The 26,089-nt window shown below is 39.5% G+C and overlaps 6 protein-coding genes across 6 annotated transcripts; all 6 read right to left on the bottom strand.

Moving 5' to 3' along the window:
- Nucleotides 1-3,812: 3,812 nt before the first annotated feature.
- LOC118065363 (uncharacterized) lies at nucleotides 3,813-5,405 on the bottom strand. The gene has a single exon (XM_035080566.1). It carries the CDS (start codon nucleotides 5,403-5,405, stop codon nucleotides 3,813-3,815), a length of 1,593 nt encoding a protein of 530 aa, XP_034936457.1.
- Nucleotides 5,406-7,395: 1,990 nt separating this feature from the next.
- LOC118065362 (zinc finger BED domain-containing protein 1-like) lies at nucleotides 7,396-10,355 on the bottom strand. Its single transcript, XM_035080565.1, has 5 exons — nucleotides 10,211-10,355; nucleotides 9,864-9,975; nucleotides 9,087-9,324; nucleotides 8,917-8,968; nucleotides 7,396-8,837 (listed from the first exon to the last, which is right to left on the bottom strand). The coding sequence occupies exons 1-5, from the start codon at nucleotides 10,353-10,355 to the stop codon at nucleotides 7,396-7,398; spliced, it is 1,989 nt and encodes a 662-aa protein (XP_034936456.1).
- Nucleotides 10,356-13,648: 3,293 nt separating this feature from the next.
- Nucleotides 13,649-15,880, bottom strand: LOC118065361 (uncharacterized). Its single transcript, XM_035080564.1, has one exon. The coding sequence runs from the start codon at nucleotides 15,878-15,880 to the stop codon at nucleotides 13,649-13,651; it is 2,232 nt and encodes a 743-aa protein (XP_034936455.1).
- Nucleotides 15,881-16,107: 227 nt separating this feature from the next.
- On the bottom strand, nucleotides 16,108-17,790 carry LOC118065360 (uncharacterized). The gene has a single exon (XM_035080563.1). The coding sequence runs from the start codon at nucleotides 17,788-17,790 to the stop codon at nucleotides 16,108-16,110; it is 1,683 nt and encodes a 560-aa protein (XP_034936454.1).
- Nucleotides 17,791-18,039: 249 nt separating this feature from the next.
- LOC118065359 (uncharacterized) lies at nucleotides 18,040-19,632 on the bottom strand. The gene has a single exon (XM_035080562.1). It carries the CDS (start codon nucleotides 19,630-19,632, stop codon nucleotides 18,040-18,042), a length of 1,593 nt encoding a protein of 530 aa, XP_034936453.1.
- A 5,185-nt stretch (nucleotides 19,633-24,817) lies between these two features.
- LOC118065358 (uncharacterized) lies at nucleotides 24,818-25,477 on the bottom strand. Its single transcript, XM_035080560.1, has one exon. The coding sequence runs from the start codon at nucleotides 25,475-25,477 to the stop codon at nucleotides 24,818-24,820; it is 660 nt and encodes a 219-aa protein (XP_034936451.1).
- Nucleotides 25,478-26,089: the final 612 nt, after the last annotated feature.

Raw genomic sequence — 26,089 nt, 5'->3', positions numbered from 1 at the left:
CTTAATCACTGAGTGTAGGTGAATTGACTGTACATTAATTGTTCATACACTTCTGAGTTGTCTGATGGTTATTTTGTCACCAAATAACAGAGTCTCAAAAAAAAGTGAATAGCAACATTCACAGTATACACCAGAGTTATTCGGGGGAACGATGTATAGGTGAATGTCCGTGAGGCACTATGGCGTCGACGCCAGTTCAGCTTCGCGCCCAAAGACACTACACTGAATATACTGGACCACTGGCACTGATGAGAGCAATTTGATGATTCACGTATCTTCGTGAGAGTTGTCTGAGTCTATTTGACCGTACTTGTAACTACAAAAGGTGAGCTGACTGAAAAATCTGCGATTCGACTGCGAAAAGTTATACAGAGATGACCGCGTGATTTGCCTGGAGCTAACTGACTTTGTAATTTTCGACAGAGTTGACCGCTTGATTTGCCTGGAGCTAACTGACGCCACAAGTGCTCGACCGCGTGCTTGTTGGCGTCACTAGGGCCGTAGAGTTGCCTTCTGGGCCATGAGGGAAATACTTCCCGATGGTTGGTCCAGTGAGTTGACAGAAGCGCCGGTGGACAAGTCCGGCATTATGAAATTTTGATTATTCCTGACTAACTGACTTGGGCCCCTCCAAGTCAGAACATTGTCCCACCATCAGCAACGCCTTTGCTGATCTTCTGCTGGTGGAGTGTATGGTAAGATGACTAGTTTGGTGAGTGGTCTGATGAGCTCTGCTGCTGCTGTCTTGAGTTTGACTGTTCTGATGAGTCCGTCTGATCCTGGGAACACCTTAATCACTCTGGCGAGAGGCCACTTCGTTGGTGGAAACCTCTCGTCAGTGAGTAGTACAAGTGAGCCGACTGTGATGTTGTGAAAGGGGTGTTTCCACTTGGAAATGGCGAGTTGCTGCTGAAGGTATTGTTTTGACCACGTTGACCAAAACGATTGGAGTCGCTGCTGAATAAATTGCCACCTGGACAAGCGTGGCATTGGCACATCTTCCAGTGAAGGCTCTGGTAATGTTACTAGCGGTTCACCAACCAAGAAGTGTGCTGGAGTCAACGCTGAGATGTCTGTAGAGTCGGCTGAGAGAGGCTCGAGTGGTCTGGAGTTAAGGACTGCTTCTATCTGGACAAGCAATGTGGGAAAGCTCTTCATATGTAAAGAGTGAGTCGCCTATCGTTCTGTTAAGATGGAGCTTTACTGATTTGACTGCAGCTTCCCATTTTCCTCCCATGTGTGGTGCAGCTGGTGGATTAAACTTCCAATCAGTTCCATCCTTTGCAAATACAGCTGCGAGTTGACTGAACTGTTGAGTCCCCTGCTTGAAGAGTTGTCGGATGAGCGTGTCTGCGCCTTGAACCGTGGTGCCACAATCACTGTGGAGAGTTCTGCAGACACCTCGACGTCCAGTGAACCTCCTGAACGCTGCAATAAATGAGTCTGCTGAATAATCTGTTACAATCTCTAAATGAAGTGCAGAAGTAACGAAGCACACAAAAATGCACATCCAACCCTTAGATGTTTTGGCGCCTCTGCCTTTCCAAGTCTCGAGCGTGATGGGACCAGCGTAATCCACACCACAGACAGCAAATGGTCGGGCTGGAGTGATTCTTGATAACGGCAATTGACCCATTAACTGCTTCGCTCGTTCGCCACGTAAACGAGCACATTTCATACAATGATAAATATAGGATCGTACTGGGAGTCGTCCGCCAATGATCCAGTACGATGATCGTATGAGGTTCAGAGTTGCCTGCGTCCCACCGTGCAATGTTCTTTCATGAGCATCTGCAATGATTAGTCTGGAAAGATGAGTTTTCTGTGGTAGGATTGCAGGATGCTTTGCTTCTTGGTCCAAGCTAGCATTTGCTAACCTCCCTCCAACACGTAGGACTCCCTGAGTGTCAATAAATGCTGTCAATCGTGCGAGGGGGTGTGAGACGGGCAGTGAATTTGAGTTGATCTGCTTGATTTCTTGTGAGAAGTACGATTCTTGAGTTGCCTTTATCCAAAAAATCCTTGCTCTCTCTAATTCTTGTGGCGTGAGAGGGAAGGTGAGAGATGACTGCGGTACTCGTCTGAGCCAGAAATGGAGCTGATCTGGTACCATACGTGACTGTTGTGAGTTGATATGGGATGATCTTGGAGTGCTCGTCCACCCACAGGATTCTCTGGAGATCCCAATCATCTTGGTGGACTTTGATTCGTCTGTACATCTTGGTGATGTCTGATGTGAACACAAATTTATGCTGCCTGATCCAAATGAGTACGTCTGCAATGTCTTTCTGGACTTTGGCACCAGTATGTTGAATATCGTTCACTGATAGACCACTAGAAGATGGACTAGAGCCATTAAATACTACCCTAAGCTTTGTAGTAACACTGTCTTCTCTTAAGACACCATGATGAGGCAAATAATACACTGGAGAGTTGACTGGACTTGCCTTGGCTCGTGTCATGTGGTTCAGTGACTCGTATTCTTGCATAAAGTTGTGATAGAGTTGTGCATATGAGTCATTCTTGGTGAGTCGTCTGATCATGTGTAGTAAACACTGATGAGCTCTCGCTGATGAGTTGCCTAGAAGAGATGGTGATGCTTTGAGTGGTATTCTCACAATATATCTCCCATCTTGATCTCTTGAATGAGTCGTAACATAATGGTCTTCACAAGATTGATCATCTGGGCTGAGTTGGCTGGCTAAGGTCTCTGGAACTTCTTCTTGAACCCAGAATTTTGTCAAGAGATCAGATACTTGCTGGTATGAGTTGACCCTTGCTGCGTGATGAGTTCTCTGACTTGAGCATCTTGTCGGGTGTGGACTTCCAATGAGCATCCATCCAAAAATTGAATCTTGGGCTATTAGCGATGACTGAGGAAATTGTTTTATGCCTGCCTTCACAATTAGTCCATAACAGTCTGCTCCTATTAAAATGTCAATGGGTCTTGGAGTTGAGTAGTCTGGGTCAGCAAGTTGCAGAGAGTTGAGAGCTGACCAGTTGAGTTCTGTGAGTTGTCTGGTTGGTAAAGTACCAGTGACACATTTGAGAATATGAGCATTGATTGTAACTTGCTCCTGTGTGTGAGTTGATCTAAGTGTCACTGTTGTCACTCCTCGAGTTTGTGCAGCTGGTTCGTTACCAATTCCCAGCACTGATATTACTGATGGACGACGTTGGAGATGACAAGTCTTTACCACACTTGATGAGATGAACGTCAGCTCAGACCCTGAGTCTATCAGGAGTCTTACTGGAAGCTGAGAGTAGTCTGAGAGTAATACTGCATTGGCTGTGGCGAGTAAGACTGCTGAGCTGTCTGATTGAACTGGAGACTCGTTCTTGCATGGATCTTCTGCTGCCCTGAGTGCTGAAGCGAGTCTTCCATGGATATCTGAGTTGTCTGTATTGTTCTTGGTGATTGTTGAATCATGTGAGTCGTCTGAGATTTGACTAGTGTGAGTTTGACTCTTTTCTTCAGCTGTAGGAGATCGAACGAGACCTTCTGACTCTTCTTCCAGGACCCTCAACCCTCCTGAGGCCGAAACCTCATGTGCTAAGGTCATCCTTTCCGTCGAGTCATCAGAGAAGCATTCTTTACTCCGGTCAGCACATGTAGATTGACATGATTCATCACCATTAATCGTTGAGTTGTCTGCATGTCGAGTGATCACACCACCACTTGGAGAATTGACTGAAACATAATTAGAGTTGACTGCAGAGAGTTGACTATGATGATGAGTTACCTGGTGAGAAGTCTGCTTAGATGAATGGGTGTGATCTGGAGTCGGCTGTGGAAATGGCACGTCATCACCTCACTGCTGGGAGGTTGATGGCTGTTGGCTGCTGTGAGTAGGCTGCGGTTCTTGGCCTGGTCCATATCCTCTTTTTCTTAGAGATTCTGTCCTGGGCGTATGGATCATTGAGTGGTGCTTTAAATTGCACGTGCTGCATCGTTTCTCTGACTGGCACACCTGGATGGAGTGGTGGCCGAAGCAATTGAAGCACAGCCGTGCTGCGAGGACCAGCTTGTACCTTTCGTGTTGTGACAGTCCTGCGAACGCTTTGCAGTCAACCAAGTAGTGATCCAAACTGCTGCATTGATCACACGGGTAATCTGCTTGTCGTTTTTGCGCCGCATGCCTGGAGGCTCGAGTTGTCTGTGGGTGAGTCGTCTGCTGTTGAGTAGACTGTTGTTGTGATCTGGACCTTCTGGTGATCACTGGAGTAGGCCACCGTTTTGCTTGACGGGCTGCATCTTGAGCTGACTCCATCGCACGTGCCCGAGTAGAGATGAAGTTGAGTAGACTGTCTAGAGTTGTCGGTGAGCGAGACCTACTTCGCTCGAGTTCCCATGACTCACGTAGCGGCTGCTCAAGCTTACTGGCCACCAGGTATACCAAGAAGTAGTTTGCTGAGTCGACTGGGACATTGAGTGCCTTCAAGGCATCTAAGTTTTGGCGTACCACGCCTACCAGGTTGTCGAGTTGTTCAGCTGACTTAGACGATGGTGTGGTCACACTGAACAGGTCCTTGATGTGGGCAAAGATGAGTTGTTCTGGGTCATCGTACCTGGCCTTGAGCTGATTCCATGCTGGCTCATACCCATCATCATTCATCACAGCATGACGGATCAGTTGAAGTGGGGGACCTGATACGTTGGCCTTCAGGTAGTGTAGTTTGGCTACTGGTCTGAGATCTTCCCGATCGTGAACGAGGGACGTAAACATGTCCCGAAACTGCGTCCACGTTGATGAGTCGCCTGCGAATGTTGGGAGAGGGATCTCTGGGAGAGTTGCCTGTCGGTAGATGATTGGAGTTGACTGCTTTGTAGAAGCCTTGTACTCATCAATGGCCTTCTGGATGTCTTTCTCGTGTAGCTCTGATTTTACACGATGGAGAGTTGACTCTATATGATAATGCAGCCGTAACGCACTTTCATACACTCTGTCGGTCATATACTGATGTTTAAAGAGTGTCAACCGACACCCTACTCCTAATGCCTCATGCTCCACCACGAAGTATGTCCAGAGGTCGTTGAGTTGTGACAGTTTCGCCTCGATTATGGGCATTGTGATGAGAGCAGGCTGTCGCACAAGATCAGCCACGTCTTGGTGCATAAATTGAAGCTGCTCATACCTGGACATTTGAGACGTCAATTTAAATAACGTGGTGTTTGCCAGTGCAGGTGGTGACTTGGACCTGTCACGTGATGTTGTTGCCTTTTCGGGAACCTTAAGTGTTGTTCCACTGGTACCTTCTGCCTGAGAGTCGACTGGAACTGGTGATGGTGCTTGGCTTACACTCACTTGCTCTAATATCTCACTAATACCTTCAACTGACTCATTGTCTTCGGCTACATCAACGTAGTCCGATTTTGCCGGTGAAATTAACCGTTTGTCTGCCATTGTTCAGTTGAGTGAGTTGTCTAACGTCACTAACGCTACACTTATCACTAAGAAAGTTCACAAAAAAAATGTTGCTAGAGTTGTCTGTTGTCACCTTGATACCAATGGTGGGCTTTCAAGAAAGTCTCAACACCAAAAGAATCACACAAATTACTTAACTGAGTCTACGAGCTCTTAATAATAATTTCAGGTGACTAAACTTACACTAAGGACACTACAATAATTACCGAACTATGTTTATATACACGTGAGTTGACTGCGTCAAGGTTCTCTTGACTCTCACACAACCAAACTGCGCGCCAAGCGTCTCAAGAAATTGTTTAAGTTGTGAGATGAGCACCACTGTCTCACAATAATACAGATGAGTGTCACTGGGCACTGGAATGCGTAAACACCTTTTGTCTGTAAGGTTGTTTACACACTGACACTGAAAGTTATTTGAGTCTATCTAAATTCCAAGCACTTTATACAGAGCATTTCACAAAATATTCACAAAAATTATGAAGCCCTAGAACCTTCTAGAGTTATTCGATATGCATCCAAGCCGTTCTTATCCGGCTCGAAAGACCAAATGATCTGCCTTCGAGTCGGCCGCATGAGCAAACTGAAACTTAGTGGACTGTAATAATTACAAGCAGAATAAGAACAAAGGTTGGATGCTAGAAGGTCCAAAAAAATAGTTTATTAACACTGAACTGCTTGGGTTTTATAGATTTTATTCAACAATAACACTTAATATACTCAATAGAATTTGATAATCACTACATATAGTTGAGTTGACTGTACATTAATTGTTCATACACTTCTGAGTTGTCTGATGGTTATTTTGTCACCAAATAACAGAGTCTCAAAAAACAGTGAATAGCAACATTCACAGTATACACCAGAGTTATTCGGGGGAGCGATGTATAGGTGAATGTCCGTGAGGCACTATGGCGTCGACGCCAGTTCAGCTTCGCGCCCAAAGACACTACAACTGAATATACTGGACCACTGGCACTGATGAGAGTAATTTGATGATTCACGTATCTTCGTGAGAGTTGTCTGAGTCTATTTGACCGTACTTGTAACTACAAAAGGTGAGCTGACTGAAAAATCTGCGATTCGACTGCGAAAAGTTATACAGAGATGACCGCGTGATTTGCCTGGAGCTAACTGACTTTGTAATTTTCGACAGAGTTGACCGCTTGATTTGCCTGGAGCTAACTGACGCCACAAGTGCTCGACCGCGTGCTTGTTGGCGTCACTAGGGCCGTAGAGTTGCCTTCTGGGCCATGAGGGAAATACTTCCCGATGATTGGTCCAGTGAGTTGACTGAAGCGCCGGTGGACAAGTCCGGCATTATGAAATTTTGATTATTCCTGACTAACTGACTTGGGCCCCTCCAAGTCAGAACAAAAACAAAATTCCGAAATCTGTAAATGAAATTAAAGAGCTTCATATAAGCAACGACGATGTGCATTTGTAGGTTGATTATTTTAAGTCCAGTATTTGGAATACACATATTATAATTATCATTTTTTTATTCTTACAGTAAACGAATCACTGATGATGATGATAAAAAAGAAATCTAAGATATATTCACTACGTCCTTCGTGTCTAATATTACTAATATTGTATTTCATATTGTGTTTCAAATATAAACTCTAATTTTAATTAAAAATTCGTTTGTAACTGAAGTTCTATTACATTACTGAACTGTTTATTATATATTACTTTTATGGATATAAAACTTTTTCTTATTTAATGTTATTGCAAGTACTCAATTTTACAAACTTGTATAAATAGTATGTACTATTAAATTATCACTGAAAAATAAATACTATGCTTATGAAAAAACTATTTATTTTTAAAATAATCAGTTATTACAATTATCAGTTTATTTATTCACTTCATTTCATTCATCATAATTAATAGAACTTAGAAATAATAATTCTTGTTAATGCTTTCCTGTTAGACGACTTCTATCGTTTGTTTTTATTGCTCCAGCTTAAGAAAATAAACGCTCGGAAGGAACCGAAGTTCCAACAATACATAAGTACTTCACTGCAATTTCACTTAACACAAGATAAGTGTCCTGAGGCACTTTCCAATATTCAATTGGGTTTTGAAATCGATTCACAACTGGTTGTTTCAAATATTGTTTGAACTCTAAACACATCCCATCATTCATGTATACAGTACCACTTTTTTTCGTCGCTATTTTATCATGAAACGTCCATAAATCACCAGGATTACAATTTTTAACTGGTTGTTTTTCAGTACATGTGCTTTTATAATTTGATTTCATTAAATCATTAATGTAATTAATAGCAGTAGCAGCAGCAATAGCACTTTCAAAATGAATTTGTTTAAAACGAGGATCTAAAATTGATGATATAGCGAGAAGTGTATTTGACTCAAAATTCTCAAATTTTAATAAAATTTCTGACATAAGTTTTTGTTGAAACTTCTTTCCTTCTTTAGTTTCAGGTTTAGTAGATTGAATTGCCATTTTCATGCAATGTAAAATTGGAATTAATACACTACATGTAGGGTATGAATCACCACTTAATTTATTGATTACGCTTTCCACAGGTTTCATTAAAACAATAAGATCCTTTAAAACTTGAATTTCTTCTGGATCTATCATCCGAGGAGGATTAGGAAACTTTAAAATAACTGGATAGACGTATTCTTCTGAAATTAAGAACCGTTCCAACATATAGAGAGTAGAATTCCATCTTGTTTCAACATCCTGAATGAATTTAAGAGCAGTACCCTCTGTTTTTCCATCCCTGATCTGAAGGTTTCTTAATGTATCGGGAGCTGTGACACTTCTTTTAGTACGAACTACAATGTCTTTTACTTTGCTAATAATTTTGTCAAGTCCAGGTATGACTTTGATGACAGATGGTACTAAATGTGATAAGATATGTGCAAAACATGGTGATTTTCGTTTTATTCCATATCCATCTGTCACAGCTTTTTTTATGTTAGTAGCATTGTCACTTATTACGGCAACTATCTTTTCATTAAGCAAATTAAATGTATCCACAACAGACAATAAAGAATCCGTGATGTATTGTGATGTATGATGATCATTGAGCGAGTATAAACTCAAAAACCGACTGCTTAATGTTATTTTCTTTTCAGGTACGTAGTGGATGGTGACGCCTAAATAACTTTGATTGCTCACGTCAGTCCAGATATCGCACGTTGAGCAATAAGACCTAACTGCTGCTAATTCAGTGATAAGAACTGCTTGTAAAGACTTGTATTTAGCATCTGCCAATGAAGTAAAAGTTTTCCGACTTGGTATGGGATATAACGGTGCAAGAATTTTTATCAGTTGTTTGAATCCTCTTTTGTCCACCGTAGTCAACGGCATAGTATCTGTAGCAAGCATGAAAAGGATAGAATCGGTAGTTCGATCAAACTTTTTACCACCATCTATAATAAGACAAAAAAAAACATGGCTAATCATTGATAGTATTATATGTATAAAACTTGATATTGATGTTATACGAACCAGTAAAAGAAGTAATATGTTCAAATATTTGAGGAATTTGCGTAAAAGTAGTCTGTCAATATAAAATAATTATGAATTACAAAAAGATATCCCGTTATATGTAAAAATCTCTGAATGCTTTTGAATTGTAAATTAATTATTTGTAAGTAAAATAAAAAATCCAAACATACTTTACACTTTTTAGTTTGCGTCTGATCACAAGCTCTATCATTACTGGCCCTTTTGGTTGACTTTGAAAATTTTTGAAGTTCAGATGAACTTAGAAACAACTTATGTTTCGAGAGTAAATGATGTTTCAAATTCGTTGCATTTCCACAAGTTTGAAAAATTTTTGAACAAAAAGTGCACTTAGCAGTTTTCGAATCTTGCTCTATAAAGTAATTCCACTTTCCACTCTTAGCTTTTGAGCTGTAATTTTTAAAACAGAGAATTTGATTATTATTTACTTTACATGACTACATTAATTACTACAAAGATGAAGTTATTAATTACATGTATGAATAAAAAATTTACAATTACAAAAATCTGTATCATGGGAAAAGGAAACTTAGGTTACACGAGGACTAGAAGGAATGACATTTGGCGTGTCAACTGTTGAAAAATAATTAAAGGAAAAAATCGAATTAGATGAAAACATATTGTAGCTATTAGAAACGAATGGATAATTGGAAATAAAAAGCCGTATGCAATTCAGTATTTTATAAACGAAATATATCAGAATAAAAGTTTTATACCAGTATCTCTGGAATTAGAAGCAATTGGTTGTGACACTAAAGATGTAGGATTTTGAGGGACAGGTGATTTTTCAACAGAATTTTGGTTCGATTGACATAAATTTTCTATGTCAATGAATGTGCTTAGGAAAATGAATATAAATTTTGTAGTGTTTGAGAAGGAAAAGTTGTTATTATAATTACTTTTTATAAGTATAATTTACATAAACTTACAATTCAACACCATCTATAGACATCCAAAGTGCTTTGACATGTTCATCAGATCTTGGCAAACTCCCTTCAGCGAATCGTTTCATAATGTATTCGAGGACTTTTTCATCTTTATCTAGACAAAAAAACCTTACGTATTTACTTATTTCAATTTTGAAATACAAAATCAATGATTTTTTTAGTTAATTAACAAAAAATTAATTATTTACTGCATCTGTCTGTTACGTACGTTGATCGTCTGTTATTGAGTGTAAAAAGAAGTTATAAATTGAAAATATGGAAAAGAATCCGAATATAAATCAATCACTAGGAATAAATCATCAAAAAAATGAATATAAAACTTTACTCACGTTTGAAATCGAGGTATTCTTGAATTGTGAATCCATTTACAAAAAAAGAATCCTGTTTATTTATACGAAACCATACCTTAAATCTTCGTGGATCTTCTTCATATAGAGTTTCTAACCCTCTATCATCTTCATCTGTACTGAACATGATAGTTTTTTACTTTTTTCAATTATAAATTAATTAAGAAATAATTAATAAACGCGTGAGACCTGATATTGAACATGTGACTGCTAATGGCTTTTGGTTAGTTACTTAAAATACCACGAGAGGTCTCTACATGGTCGATATTGCGAGAAAAAATATCGACTATTGAGGTATCGTCTATGAAAAATATCTAATAAAAAGAGTCGATATCAGAAAAAATTTATCGATATTTCGATACATCGATAAATATCGCCCATCCCTAATTTTCATAGAAAAAAACCCATTTGAGAAGTCATTCAAATTGTATTGTTTATTGAAAAATATAACAAAAATGTCAAGTGAAGATATTGCTTGTCTTCCAAAGTATTTTTTCTTGAAGATTGTTCCAGAACACATCGACGATATTTGGGATAAATTACCGAAATATATTATTGCATCGTAAATGTTACAAACATTACATGTCATTAGATTATTGAGAATAAATTGTATTGATTGTAAGAAAGAAAAGTTCATTCATTCAAATACATGAAATGAAAATCTATAATTTTTATTCCTCAAATAAAAATTCTTTCTCAAGATAAAAATCTTATTATTATTGTTAAAGAAGTCATTTCACGTAAATAATTATAAATCATAGTTCAGAAAATATAAAATGAAAAAAGATAATAATTTTTCGATTCAATAATTTTTTCACATTTAAAATACATTTAGTTATGATTACTCATACAGTAAATGAAATATTACAATTGATTATTCATAATATGTATTATGTCTTACTTTAATAAGTAACAGAGAATGAGAGCATATACAATGTGAAAAAGAGATAAGGGTGAGGAAAATATAATGCAGTCGACCGACTGAGTCAAACGTGAACGTTTCTGAATGAAATAAAATAAGTCGATTATTCTACGACACATGGCCCTTTCAACTCTTGCATGAATCACAGCTTTTTAGCGGAGAATAAAAGTATAGACAAAGTGAGGAAGCGGTAGCAGAGCGAGGAAAAGAAGATAGCAGAGGCATGAGCGACAAAAAAAACACGTTCAATTGAAAATCCAATCAAAAAAATATGTGTCTAAAATTATTTATTCATAGTAGAGATCGTTGACAAACTATTTTAATAATTAAATATCAGTGCTCTGCAGTGGTCTGGGTGCGACCCGAAAGGTCCAAACGATCAACTTTCCAGTGGAAAAAATAAAAAAACAATTTGAATAGAACCCGTTTTCATTTTTTATAACAAATAGAATTATTATAAACGAAATGAGTCTGCTTATATTCATTTGATATGGTTAGTTATTTTATTTCAGTAACAGGAAAAATCGTGCGTTAGAAGAATTCGAATGTACCTCATAGATCCTTTTTTTCATTATTTACAACGAATTTCATTGTTATACACGAAAAAAGTATGTTTTCATTTATGGCATACGGTTGGTAACATTTTTTTAGTAAACGGAAAAATTATGCGTTAAAAGTACTCATATATATAAAAAGGGTCCGTATTTTTATTGTTTATAACAATTTGAAACTTATTATTTAAATATTACTATGATCAATAATCACTTGTTAGTAACAGTTCAATTGTTATGAACACAGTTCCATATTATTAACAATTATTATGAATTATTATAGCGTCTTTAATGCTGTTTTTTGAATCCTGACACGAGTTTAAAATTCTTTCATTGCTAATATTGTTTTTTAAATTTTTTTTTTTCGATGAAATATTGTTATCATATATCCATACAAGTATTCCAATCATTTAATATTCATATTTCTGCAATGATCTTGAAATTTTGTCCAAAAAATTCTATAATTTATAAATTGCAAAATTCAAGTAATTTCCTTTTTTTCCAGTTTTTTGATTCAGCCCAAAAAAATGGCTTTAGCGATTTTCCTGAAAAATTTCTCAGTTCTTAGGTACGTCATTACGCGTCGAATGCAATTAGTCCCACATCGACATCAGTTTTTGTTCTCGAGATAATCGAGGCGAAAAATAATTCCGAACGTACGTACGCACATATGCACATATGCACATACGCACAAACGCACATATGCACATACGCACATACGCACGAACGCACATATGCAAATATATTGCATAAATCTCTATTTTTATTGTTTATAACAGATGTAATTGTTATAAACAAAAAGAATGAGTTTTCATTCATGTCGTACGGTTGGGAATTCTTTTTCAGCAAAAGAAAAAATTACGCGTTAGAAGAATCCAAATATATTGCATGAATCTTTATTTTTATTGTTTATAACGGATTTAATTGTTATAAACAAAAAGAATGAGTTTCATTCATGTCGTACGGTTGGGAATTCTTTTTCAGCAAAAGAAAAAATTACGCGTTAGAAGAATCCAAATATATTGCATAGATCTCTATTTTTATTGTTTATAACAATTAAAAAATTTATTATTTAAATATTATTATGATCGATAATCATTTGTTATTAACAATGTTCAATCGTTATGAACATAATTTCTTATTATTAACAATAATCATTGTGATCTGCCTTCGAGTCGGCCGCATGAGCAAACTGAAACCTAGTGGACCGTAATAATTACAAGCAGAATAAGAACAAAGGTTGGATGCTAGAAGGTTCCAAAAAATAGTTTATTACCACTGAACTGCTTGGGTTTTATATATTTTATTCAACAATAACACTTAATATACTCAATAGAATTTAATAATCACTACATATAGTTGAGTTGACTGTACCATAATTGTTTGAACACTTATGAGTTGTCTAATGGTTATTTTGTCGCCAAATAACAGAGTCTCAAAAAACAGTGAATAGCAACATTCACAGTATACACCAGAGTTATTCGGGGGAGCGATGTATAGGTGAATGTCCGTGAGGCACTATGGCGTCGACGCCAGTTCAGCTTCGCGCCCAAAGACACTACAAACTGAATATACTGGACCACTTGCACTGATGAGAACAATTTGATGATTCACGTTTCTTCGTGAGAGCTGTCTGAGTCTATTTGACCGTACTTGTAACTACAAAAGGTGAGCTGACTGAAAAATCTGCGATTCGACTGCGAAAAGTTATACAGAGATGACCGCGTGATTTGCCTGGAGCTAACTGACGCCACAAGTGCTCGACCGCGTGCTTGTTGGCGTCACTAGGGCCGTAGAGTTGCCTTCTGGGCCATGAGGGAAATACTTCCCGATGATTGGTCCAGTGAGTTGACTGACGCGCCGGTGGACAAGTCCGGCATTAACTATTTTCAAATATTCTGAGACTTGCTGAGTTGGGGCCCTCCAAGTCAGAACATTGTCCCACCATCAGCAACGCCTTTGCTGATCTTCTGCTGGTGGAGGGTATGGTAAGATGACTAGTTTGGTGAGTGGTCTGATGAGTTCTGCTGTTGCTGTCCTGAGTTTGACTGTTCTGATGAGTCCGTCTGATCCTGGGAACACCTCAATCACTCTGGCGAGAGGCCACTTCGTTGGTGGGAACCTCTCGTCAGTGAGTAGTGCAAGTGAGCCGACTGTGATGTTGTGAGCGGGGTGTTTCCACTTGGAAATGGTGAGTTGTTGCTGAAGGTATTGTTTTGACCACGTTGACCAAAACGATTGGAGTCGCTGCTGAATAAATTGCCACCTGGACAAGCGTGGCATTGGCACATCTTCCAGTGAAGGCTCTGGTAATGTTACTAGCGGTTCACCAACCAAGAAGTGTGCTGGAGTCAATGCTGAGATGTCTGTAGAGTCGGCTGAGAGAGGCTCGAGTGGTCTGGAGTTAAGGACTGCTTCTATCTGGACAAGCAGTGTGGGAAGCTCTTCATATGTAAAGAGTGAGTCGCCTATCGTTCTGTTAAGATGGAACTTTACTGATTTGACTGCAGCTTCCCATTTTCCTCCCATGTGTGGTGCAGCTGGTGGATTAAACTTCCAATCAGTTCCATCCTTTGCAAATACAGCTGCGAGTTGACTGAACTGTTGAGTCCCCTGCTTGAAGAGTTGTCTGATGAGCGTGTCTGCGCCTTGAAACGTGGTGCCACAATCACTGTGGAGAGTTCTGCAGACACCTCGACGTCCAGTGAACCTTCTGAACGCTGCAATAAATGAGTCTGCTGAATAATCTGTTACAATCTCTAAATGAAGTGCAGAAGTAACGAAGCACACAAAAATGCACATCCAACCCTTAGATGTTTTGGCGCCTCTGCCTTTCCAAGTCTTGAGCGTGATGGGACCAGCGTAATCCACACCACAGACAGCAAATGGTCGGGCTGGAGTGATTCTTGATAACGGCAATTGACCCATTAACTGCTTCGCTCGTTCGCCACGTAAACGAGCACATTTCATACAATGATAAATATAGGATCGTACTGGGAGTCGTCCGCCAATGATCCAGTACGATGATCGTATGAGGTTCAGAGTTGCCTGCGTCCCACCGTGCAATGTTCTTTCATGAGCATCTGCAATGATTAGTCTGGAAAGATGAGTTTTCTGTGGTAGGATTGCAGGATGCTTTGCTTCTTGGTCCAAGCTAGCATTTGCTAACCTCCCTCCAACACGTAGGACTCCCTGAGTGTCAATAAATGCTGTCAATCGTGCGAGGGGGTGTGAGACGGGCAGTGAATTTGAGTTGATCTGCTTGATTTCTTGTGAGAAGTACGATTCTTGAGTTGCCTTTATCCAAAAAATCCTTGCTCTCTCTAATTCTTGTGGCGTGAGAGGGAAGGTGAGAGATGACTGCGGTACTCGTCTGAGGAGTTGGCTGAATCTGAAGCAAATTGCAGTCACTCTGAGCAATTTGATCAGCCGAGAATGTCTGTATATCATATCCCAATGATAATCATGTTGAATTGTCTGAGTAACTAAAGTGAGCCCGGGCCGCTCTTCCTGCTGAGCTTTTGAATCGTACACTGATGATTGAGTTGGCCATAATGATTCGTCTGCTGTTAACCACTGTGGTCCTGTCCACCACAGGGGGTGCTTCCGAAGCTGGGATATGCTGATACCTCGAGAAGCACAATCCGCTGGATTTTGTTTGCCAGGTACAAACCTCCAAACGCTGATTGGAGTGAGATCTTGAATTGCTGACACTCTGTTTCTTACAAACTCCTTCCAACGGGATGAGTGAGACTGAATCCAGGTCAAAGTCACTGAGGAGTCTGTCCAACATACGAGTTGAGTTGGCTGAATGTCTAAGTTGTTCCTTACATAAGTGATTAGTCTGGCAAGCAGCAATGCTGCGGTGAGTTCTAGTCTAGGAATAGACATCTTCTTCAATGGAGCAACCTTAGACTTTGAACAGACTATAGTTGAACAGGTTCCATGATCTGGATGAGTAGTCCGTATGTAAACAACAGCTGCCATAGCTGCTTGTGAGGCGTCTGAAAAACCATGAAGTTCCACGGTCGATTTCTGAGTAATCCGTAACCATCGTGGAATTGAGAGGTCTGAGACATGTGAGAGTTCTGATCTGAAGCTGTTCCACTTGGTGATGATGTGATCTGGGGCTTGGTCATCCCATGAAAGTTTATCTAGCCAGATTTCTTGTAGCAACATCTTTGCTCTGACAATGAAGGGTGCTAGAAATTCAAGTGGATCGTAGAGTTGTGCTGTTTCTGATAAAATTATTCTCTTTGTGAGCTTGGACTTCTCACGAGGAGGCTTTGAGTTGAACTTAAATGAGTCGTTCGCTGGAATCCACGAGAGCCCAAGTAATTTCGTTTGCTGCTCTCAAATGAGTGGATCTGCTCTTCTGATGAGTTGTCTGTAAGTGATTGAAGGAATTAAAGTGAGTTGCTGTGCCATTTCGCTAACGGGAAGCCACCTGCCATGCAGAGTTGTCTGACTTGGGTTGAGATGTCTATCAGTTGACTCACGGTGTCAGCACCTCCAAAAATATCGTCCACATATCTTCCTTTTAGTAGTGGATCAACAGCTAGAGGGAACTTATGACCTTCATCCTTTACTAGCTGGATCATTGTGCGAACAGCCAGAAATGGGGCTGACCTGGTACCATACGTGACTGTTGTGAGTTGATATGGGATTATCTTGGAGTGCTCGTCCACCCACAGGATTCTCTGGAGATCCCAATCATCTTGGTGGACTTTGATTTGCCTGTACATCTTTGTGATGTCTGATGTAAACACAAATTTATGCTGCCTGATCCAAATGAGTACGTCTGCAATGTCTTTCTGGACTTTGGCACCAGTATGTTGAATATCGTTCACTGATAGACCACTAGAAGATGGACTAGAGCCATTAAATACTACCCTAAGCTTTGTAGTAACACTGTCTTCTCTTAAGACACCATGATGAGGCAAATAATACACTGGAGAGTTGACTGGACTTGCCTTGGCTCGTGTCATGTGGTTCAGTGACTCGTATTCTTGCATAAAGTTGTGATAGAGTTGTGCATATGAGTCATTCTTGGTGAGTCGTCTGATCATGTGTAGTAAACACTGATGAGCTCTCGCTGATGAGTTGCCTAGAAGAGATGGTGATGCTTTGAGTGGTATTCTCACAATATATCTCCCATCTTGATCTCTTGAATGAGTCGTAACATAATGGTCTTCACAAGATTGATCATCTGGGCTGAGTTGGCTGGCTAAGGTCTCTGGAACTTCTTCTTGAACCCAGAATTTTGTCAAGAGATCAGATACTTGCTGGTATGAGTTGACCCTTGCTGCGTGATGAGTTCTCTGACTTGAGCATCTTGTCGGGTGTGGACTTCCAATGAGCATCCATCCAAAAATTGAATCTTGGGCTATTAGCGATGACTGAGGAAATTGTTTTATGCCTGCCTTCACAATTAGTCCATAACAATCTGCTCCTATTAAAATGTCAATGGGTCTTGGAGTTGAGTAGTCTGGGTCAGCAAGTTGCAGAGAGTTGAGAGCTGACCAGTTGAGTTCTGTGAGTTGTCTGGTTGGTAAAGTACCAGTGACACATTTGAGAATATGAGCATTGATTGTAACTTGCTCCTGTGTGTGAGTTGATCTAAGTGTCACTGTTGTCACTCCTCGAGTTTGTGCAGCTGGTTCGTTACCAATTCCCAGCACTGATATTACTGATGGACGACGTTGGAGATGACAAGTCTTTACCACACTTGATGAGATGAACGTCAGCTCAGACCCTGAGTCTATCAGGAGTCTTACTGGAAGCTGAGAGTAGTCTGAGAGTAATACTGCATTGGCTGTGGCGAGTAAGACTGCTGAGCTGTCTGATTGAACTGGAGACTCGTTCTTGCATGGATCTTCTGCTGCCCTGAGTGCTGAAGCGAGTCTTCCATGGATATCTGAGTTGTCTGTATTGTTCTTGGTGATTGTTGAATCATGTGAGTCGTCTGAGATTCGACTAGTGTGAGTTTGACTCTTTTCTTCAGCTGTAGGAGATCGAACGAGACCTTCTGACTCTTCTTCCAGGACCCTCAACCCTCCTGAGGCCGAAACCTCATGTGCTAAGGTCATCCTTTCCGTCGAGTCATCAGAGAAGCATTCTTTACTCCGGTCAGCACATGTAGATTGACATGATTCATCACCATTAATCGTTGAGTTGTCTGCATGTCGAGTGATCACACCACCACTTGGAGAATTGACTGAAACATAATTAGAGTTGACTGCAGAGAGTTGACTATGATGATGAGTTACCTGGTGAGAAGTCTGCTTAGATGAATGGGTGTGATCTGGAGTCGGCTGTGGAAATGGCACGTCATCACCTCACTGCTGGGAGGTTGATGGCTGTTGGCTGCTGTGAGTAGGCTGCGGTTCTTGGCCTGGTCCATATCCTCTTTTTCTTAGAGATTCTGTCCTGGGCGTATGGATCATTGAGTGGTGCTTTAAATTGCACGTGCTGCATCGTTTCTCTGACTGGCACACCTGGATGGAGTGGTGGCCGAAGCAATTGAAGCACAGCCGTGCTGCGAGGACCAGCTTGTACCTTTCGTGTTGTGACAGTCCTGCGAACGCTTTGCAGTCAACCAAGTAGTGATCCAAACTGCTGCATTGATCACACGGGTAATCTGCTTGTCGTTTTTGCGCCGCATGCCTGGAGGCTCGAGTTGTCTGTGGGTGAGTCGTCTGCTGTTGAGTAGACTGTTGTTGTGATCTGGACCTTCTGGTGATCACTGGAGTAGGCCACCGTTTTGCTTGACGGGCTGCATCTTGAGCTGACTCCATCGCACGTGCCCGAGTAGAGATGAAGTTGAGTAGACTGTCTAGAGTTGTCGGTGAGCGAGACCTACTTCGCTCGAGTTCCCATGACTCACGTAGCGGCTGCTCAAGCTTACTGGCCACCAGGTATACCAAGAAGTAGTTTGCTGAGTCGACTGGGACATTGAGTGCCTTCAAGGCATCTAAGTTTTGGCGTACCACGCCTACCAGGTTGTCGAGTTGTTCAGCTGACTTAGACGATGGTGTGGTCACACTGAACAGGTCCTTGATGTGGGCAAAGATGAGTTGTTCTGGGTCATCGTACCTGGCCTTGAGCTGATTCCATGCTGGCTCATACCCATCATCATTCATCACAGCATGACGGATCAGTTGAAGTGGGGGACCTGATACGTTGGCCTTCAGGTAGTGTAGTTTGGCTACTGGTCTGAGATCTTCCCGATCGTGAACGAGGGACGTAAACATGTCCCGAAACTGCGTCCACGTTGATGAGTCGCCTGCGAATGTTGGGAGAGGGATCTCTGGGAGAGTTGCCTGTCGGTAGATGATTGGAGTTGACTGCTTTGTAGAAGCCTTGTACTCATCAATGGCCTTCTGGATGTCTTTCTCGTGTAGCTCTGATTTTACACGATGGAGAGTTGACTCTATATGATAATGCAGCCGTAACGCACTTTCATACACTCTGTCGGTCATATACTGATGTTTAAAGAGTGTCAACCGACACCCTACTCCTAATGCCTCATGCTCCACCACGAAGTATGTCCAGAGGTCGTTGAGTTGTGACAGTTTCGCCTCGATTATGGGCATTGTGATGAGAGCAGGCTGTCGCACAAGATCAGCCACGTCTTGGTGCATAAATTGAAGCTGCTCATACCTGGACATTTGAGACGTCAATTTAAATAACGTGGTGTTTGCCAGTGCAGGTGGTGACTTGGACCTGTCACGTGATGTTGTTGCCTTTTCGGGAACCTTAAGTGTTGTTCCACTGGTACCTTCTGCCTGAGAGTCGACTGGAACTGGTGATGGTGCTTGGCTTACACTCACTTGCTCTAATATCTCACTAATACCTACAACTGACTCATTGTCTTCGGCTACATCAACGTAGTCCGATTTTGCCGGTGAAATTAACCGTTTGTCTGCCATTGTTCAGTTGAGTGAGTTGTCTAACGTCACTAACGCTACACTTATCACTAAGAAAGTTCACAAAAAAAATGTTGCTAGAGTTGTCTGTTGTCACCTTGATACCAATGGTGGGCTTTCAAGAAAGTCTCAACACCAAAAGAATCACACAAATTACTTAACTGAGTCTACGAGCTCTTAATAATAATTTCAGGTGACTAAACTTACACTAAGGACACTACAATAATTACCGAACTATGTTTATATACACGTGAGTTGACTGCGTCAAGGTTCTCTTGACTCTCACACAACCAAACTGCGCGCCAAGCGTCTCAAGAAATTGTTTAAGTTGTGAGATGAGCACCACTGTCTCACAATAATACAGATGAGTGTCACTGGGCACTGGAATGCGTAAACACCTTTTGTCTGTAAGGTTGTTTACACACTGACACTGAAAGTTATTTGAGTCTATCTAAATTCCAAGCACTTTATACAGAGCATTTCACAAAATATTCACAAAAATTATGAAGCCCTAGAACCTTCTAGAGTTATTCGATATGCATCCAAGCCGTTCTTATCCGGCTCGAAAGACCAAATGATCTGCCTTCGAGTCGGCCGCATGAGCAAACTGAAACTTAGTGGACTGTAATAATTACAAGCAGAATAAGAACAAAGGTTGGATGCTAGAAGGTCCAAAAAAATAGTTTATTAACACTGAACTGCTTGGGTTTTATAGATTTTATTCAACAATAACACTTAATATACTCAATAGAATTTGATAATCACTACATATAGTTGAGTTGACTGTACCATAATTGTTTGAACACTTATGAGTTGTCTAATGGTTATTTTGTCACCAAATAACAGAGTCTCAAAAAACAGTGAATAGCAACATTCACAGTATACACCAGAGTTATTCGGGGGAGCGATGTATAGGTGAATGTCCGTGAGGCACTATGGCGTCGACGCCAGTTCAGCTTCGCGCCCAAAGACACTACAAACTGAATATACTGGACCACTTGCACTGATGAGAACAATTTGATGATTCACGTTTCTTCGTGAGAGCTGTCTGAGTCTATTTGACCGTACTTGTAACTACAAAAGGTGAGCTGACTGAAAAATCTGCGATTCGACTGCGAAAAGTTATACAGAGATGACCGCGTGATTTGCCTGGAGCTAACTGACGCCACAAGTGCTCGACCGCGTGCTTGTTGGCGTCACTAGGGCCGTAGAGTTGCCTTCTGGGCCATGAGGGAAATACTTCCCGATGATTGGTCCAGTGAGTTGACTGACGCGCCGGTGGACAAGTCCGGCATTAACTATTTTTAAATATTCTGAGACTTGCTGACTTGGGGCCCTCCAAGTCAGAACACATTGACTATTTTATCATCCTCAACGCTACTTTCTCCATACCAACACAAGTTTAAAATTTCCTTATTGCTGATTTCGTTTTTTAAAAATTTTTTTTCTATGAAATACTTTCATCATATTTCTGTACAATCACTCTGAACATTTGATATTCATATTTTTCAAAAGATCTCGAAATTTCGTCTAAAAAATGGTATTATTTATAAATCGCAGAATTTAGGTAGTTCACTTTTTTTTCAGTTTTTCGATTCTGCATAAAAAAATAATTCCGAACGAACATACGAACATACGCACATACGTACATACACACACACAGACGTCCACGTGCAAACTATCGTATTCAACTCTGGGCACCTTAAAACGTGGAGATATGTCAAAATTAGCGATTCGCAAATTCGGACCCATTACTGTAACTTCCCACTGGGAAGTTAAAAAGAAAAAAAAATGTCATTTATAAATTTTTTTTAGTAAGAATTTTTTCTTGTTGTCAAATTCTTTTCTTTATCAGTAATTTGATGCTGAGTGATGTGATCGAGGCCTCTCTATATAGATTTAAATCAATATCGATCAATGATTTTTTCACCATTGGCCTCTTCGAAAAATATAAACATTTAGCCATGGTGTATGATGCATAGGACAAAATATTTAGTTCATTTTCGACAGTCAAACTGATTTAACCATACCAAGTAAGTAGTAACTTTTGCTTCATTCAAGTATAAAAAGTGTTTTTTTTTTTTTTTTAATTTTTATGCATTTGTTATATCCGACTTTATGTTTACAATTTTTCTTTTTTTTCCCCTCATATATATTGTAAAATAAGACTCAAAGACAAGACTTCTAACACTAGTGTAAAATAAGACTTGATAACAACTTCGGAAAATTAGAAAATAAATAAAAATGTTTATTAATGATTGACAGCAATTAATCAAAAAGAAAGAATCCGTGCGGTCAACTCAAGTCACAGTCAAAAACTGGAGATAAACAAACTCTCCCCTCGTTGCTATAAACAATCTAATCGTCAAGCAATCGTTGTTAACTAACAAACTGTCGTTAGTCTAATAGTCATTAGATGGCGACATACAAATATTTTACAATATATATTTCGTTTTATTTTTGGTAAACCAAAATAAAACGCATAAATAATTTTTGTATTTGACGGAAATTGAGTTTCACGCTTTCTCATGAGAAAATTCGTTTCTCACGCAGAAACCCGAAGCCCTTGCTTAATGTAAAAATTCGTTTTGTTTAAATTTTAGTTTATTGAGCTGACTAAGCTGAGAAACAGTTTATTATTTTGGCTACCTTACAAAGTAGAGGCTATATTTAAATAACTATTACATTGTAAGTACTTTTTAAATAAAACGCTGAAATCGGAAGCACTTACGATGCTTCATCGTTGCGGTCTTCTTGGAAACCCCCGGCGACTTAGACCAAGTACCAAGTTTACCTGTAGACTGAACAATTTTTATCGAGGCATATTACGCATCAATTACTCTTCTTATCTAACTAATATCTACAAGTGATTTAAATAATATTCCTACCTAATAATAGTTTATGGTTTAAAAATATTTCACACATACATTTATAAACATATATAGATATATATACATATTGATACTATTTATGTTATTAAAAGTGACATAATTTGGGTGTAATTAAAATAATAAATAAACTTCATAACGAGACAAAACCTGTGGTACAATAAATTATTAGTGCCTCTCTGGATAACATCCCGACAACCTGCAGCAGGTTCAATCTTTCCATCATCGGTCGTAGCTGTGTAGGATAAGTTATCAACAAAAAGGTAAGGTGCACATTTATCCCGATATCCAAGGAAAATCATTCTGCAAGAAAGGGTCTGAAGGATAGAGTCCTTCTGAACAAAAGATAGAGGAATTTTGTCCTCTATCTGAGATTAACTTACGTTCGCGCCTCCTGGGCCAAGTTCACACCGAGCGCTTCGAACGTATCTCATAAACTTTAAATACTGCAAAAGGATAGATTTCAATCTTAATTTTTCGCGCCTTTTTATTTAAATAAATTTTCATAAAAAGTCGGACGTAACCAGTAATATGATTATTTATTGAGTGTAACTGTGAATTTTATGAATTATTAAATGATAATTTATCAAGTGGGAGAATTTTTCTTTTTTTAAGTTTGAAATCAATCTATTATAATCGTTATTACTTTTCAAAAAAGATGTGCACTTTTATTTTCCCGGAGGCTTGGTTCGACCTACCGATCACCCTCCTAGAAATTATCATTCTAATGACTCTTGAAGATCATTGGGAAGAGACGGGAGGGATAGAATGTGCTACCCTTACACTTTGTGGCGTAACGGCTACCTGCCTAACGTTCCCCGGTAACGTTATATGGTTTCGGATAGAAGGAGACATCTCCGTCGTGCCACCACCTCTAAGCCAGGAAATCACTACTGTCGAAGACAGTGATAGTGAGGTAGAAGTTCTACCTCCTTTTCCAGCCACTGTGTCATCGGAGGATAGTGAGGTAGAATTTCTACCTCCTTCACCTCCAACAATTGATGACGATGATAATTATGATGATGATGATTCTACTGACTATGATGATGGATATAATACTGTAAGTCTTGTTTTATGATTAGTTTTTTAGTTTTACTCATATGAAAAAAGTTATTAAAGGAAATAATTTGGATTACGACAGGTACATTAATGCTACTTGGGAACCATCATTTAAGGGATCATTACTTTTTTATAAAAAAGAAAAAATATACTATAATTTTTTTTTCAATAAAAAAAAATTGACTTGAAAGAGAAATTGTTTTTACTCTAAAACCTTTTCCCAATCATCTAACATCCTTGAGACACATCACCGCCATTTTTTTTTCTTCGGTTATTTTTTTGCTGATAATTAAATATTATCGCTGAAGATAATTTATCACAAATCAGGATCGGTAAAAAAAAATCGCTGCCGATAATTTATTAGTGTCGATAACTTATCACGATCGGTAACTTATCGTCAAAGTTACCGCGGTCGGTAACTTAGCGTTAAAGTTATCGCGGTCAGTAATTAGTGCAGATCAGAACCCACTTTTTTGACTTGGCCGGTATTGCAGAGTGATCCAGAACCGGCCCTGCTTATCTACTGACGTAAAACACACAGAAAGGCGTAAAATAGGTGAAATATTTAAGGAGCAAAAGAAGATAGACACAACTTGCACGGAAGCATCCAGTACAGAAAATAAGTAAAAGAAAACATAATTTCCTCACCTTTAAAAATCTTTTACTTTTTTCTATATTAATTTTAAGGGAAATAAATTTTCAGACTGATAGAGAATAGTCTGATCTATAATTCCATCTACTTGAAATAATTAAAAACCGCGAATTAGCTCGCGGGCAATTATGAGAGCATCAATTTAAGAGTAGAAGCTACAAAAACCATGCATTTTCCGTACTTCCCAAAGTCTGTAACTTTTTTTAATATCAATATATTTGGCCTACTCTTGGCCAACATTTAATTGTTGCTCAACGAAAACCACGTGAAGGTGGTAGGCATCTTTCGTCAGGAGGGATAGGATATAGGATAGGAAAAAGGTTGGTTTTATTCTAACTTCTCAGTGATATGCGTTTTTAATTGGTGGGATTTTGCAAATCGAAAATTTTGACGTATCTGTACTGGGAAGTTAGTTGTGTGGTGTTTTGGATTGCGGTTTTCCCGTTTTTTTTTCTTTTTTGTTTTCATTCTTTGTTCACTCTTTCGACCTGTCGTCATTTTCGTGGTTCTCTACACATAGTTTTCCTTCCATCCTGTTCCTTCTCTACTTTACTTTCGATGTGGCGGTTTTTCTTCTTTTAATAGTTTATCATTCTGTCATTTTTTTTACGCAATCTTTGCCTTGTTCTTCATCGTCATTTTCACTTTCTTCGGAAGTGTCGTTCCCATCGCTTTCAGTATTTTCAGCTTCTACAATTGATTCGATCCTACCTGAAATTGTCTTTGCAAGCTCACGAGACTTATCTTTCTCTTTCTTTGCGTGCTCAATGCATCGTGGCCATAGCGTTGGCGGACCAGAATCCATAGCTTCGATGCATAGCTGATGAACATCATGGACTTTAGAAGTCTTATTACGTTTTGCGACATAATTTTTTACGTATGCCCATACTAATTCGATGGGGTTATACTCGTAATAAGCTACAGGGAGCCAGAGAATTTTGACTTCGTCATTTCTCATTTTTCTCGCAACTTTGTTCAACACATAATGTCTTGAATAGTGGTGAGGTCTCGCTAAGTTGAGCAGTTCATTCCTGTTGAGGTCTTTGAAATGCTTAACATGCGACGGAACTTCTACCTCACACTTTATCAGCCATTCAATTATCTGGAGCTTTCTCCATTGCGTTGTAGGATTGCGAAATTCTGGATCCAGCATCGTGTGGTCTGGCGCTTGATCTAGTACGATCACCGATTTCTTCGGTAGTACGCGCAGTACGTCTGCAATCCATTCCTGGTAATGCTGAGCGTTCATTTCGTCATGATAATCGTTGGATCCTTTTATTCCTACCCTTTGTCACGATATTCTTGGATTTCTCTCAAGTAATTATCGCGTTGCCCTGCGATTTTTATACTTTCCATCCATACGGGTTTTTTTGCTAGTTTATCTACAAGACAAATGCAATTTCTTTATCCATTTTCTCAGTGTGGAAACTTTGAATTCAGGAAGATCCAGTACTTCGTTACTCAAATCTTCATATAATTCTGATAATGTGGGAAATTCCTTTCTTGCATAAAAATTGTGGATTCTTTTTTTTATTAAACCTTGTAAGTTTTCGTCGCAAGGAATAGACGGCCTTCCACTTCTTTCTGAAGTTGTAACTTCGCCGTTTTTTCGCTACACTCTCAGTCAAATTTTGGCGCGAAGATTGCGTATTATCCACCTTCGGATTTTTTTTATAACTTTACAGTCTTCTACATGTGATTTATTTAAATCTGTAGACGACGAATCATCGTTATATGAAACATCATATTGTTTACCGAAACAATACTATCTATAATAATACGAAAAACGGATCGATAATCGTCATTGAAAAATTATTACCTTATGTCAGCAGAACCAGCAAGACGACGTAGTACAGCTAAA

Source organism: Chelonus insularis, unplaced genomic scaffold (assembly GCF_013357705.1).
Source record: "Chelonus insularis isolate UGA/USDA-ARS -01 unplaced genomic scaffold, ASM1335770v1 contig_30_pilon, whole genome shotgun sequence".
Classification (NCBI taxonomy): Eukaryota; Metazoa; Arthropoda; class Insecta; order Hymenoptera; family Braconidae; genus Chelonus; species Chelonus insularis.
Note: the sequence above shows the minus strand (reverse complement) of the source record. Positions and strands in the feature narration are given on the sequence as shown.

Excerpts from the sequence above, each read along its gene's own strand:
- LOC118065361 (XM_035080564.1), bottom strand. The coding sequence starts at position 15,880 with ATGTTGCTACAAGAAATCTGGCTAGATAAACTTTCATGGGATGACCAA.
- LOC118065363 (XM_035080566.1), bottom strand. The coding sequence starts at position 5,405 with ATGGCAGACAAACGGTTAATTTCACCGGCAAAATCGGACTACGTTGAT.
- LOC118065359 (XM_035080562.1), bottom strand. The coding sequence starts at position 19,632 with ATGGCAGACAAACGGTTAATTTCACCGGCAAAATCGGACTACGTTGAT.
- LOC118065362 (XM_035080565.1), bottom strand. The coding sequence starts at position 10,355 with ATGTTCAGTACAGATGAAGATGATAGAGGGTTAGAAACTCTATATGAA. Across the intron at positions 9,976-10,210 it reads AGAATACCTCGATTTCAAAC|ATAAAGATGAAAAAGTCCTC; the intron begins GTGAGTAAAGTT and ends TTTTTTGTCTAG. Across the intron at positions 8,838-8,916 it reads ACATATTACTTCTTTTACTG|ATGGTGGTAAAAAGTTTGAT; the intron begins GTTCGTATAACA and ends GTCTTATTATAG.
- LOC118065358 (XM_035080560.1), bottom strand. The coding sequence starts at position 25,477 with ATGAACGCTCAGCATTACCAGGAATGGATTGCAGACGTACTGCGCGTA.
- LOC118065360 (XM_035080563.1), bottom strand. The coding sequence starts at position 17,790 with ATGACCTTAGCACATGAGGTTTCGGCCTCAGGAGGGTTGAGGGTCCTG.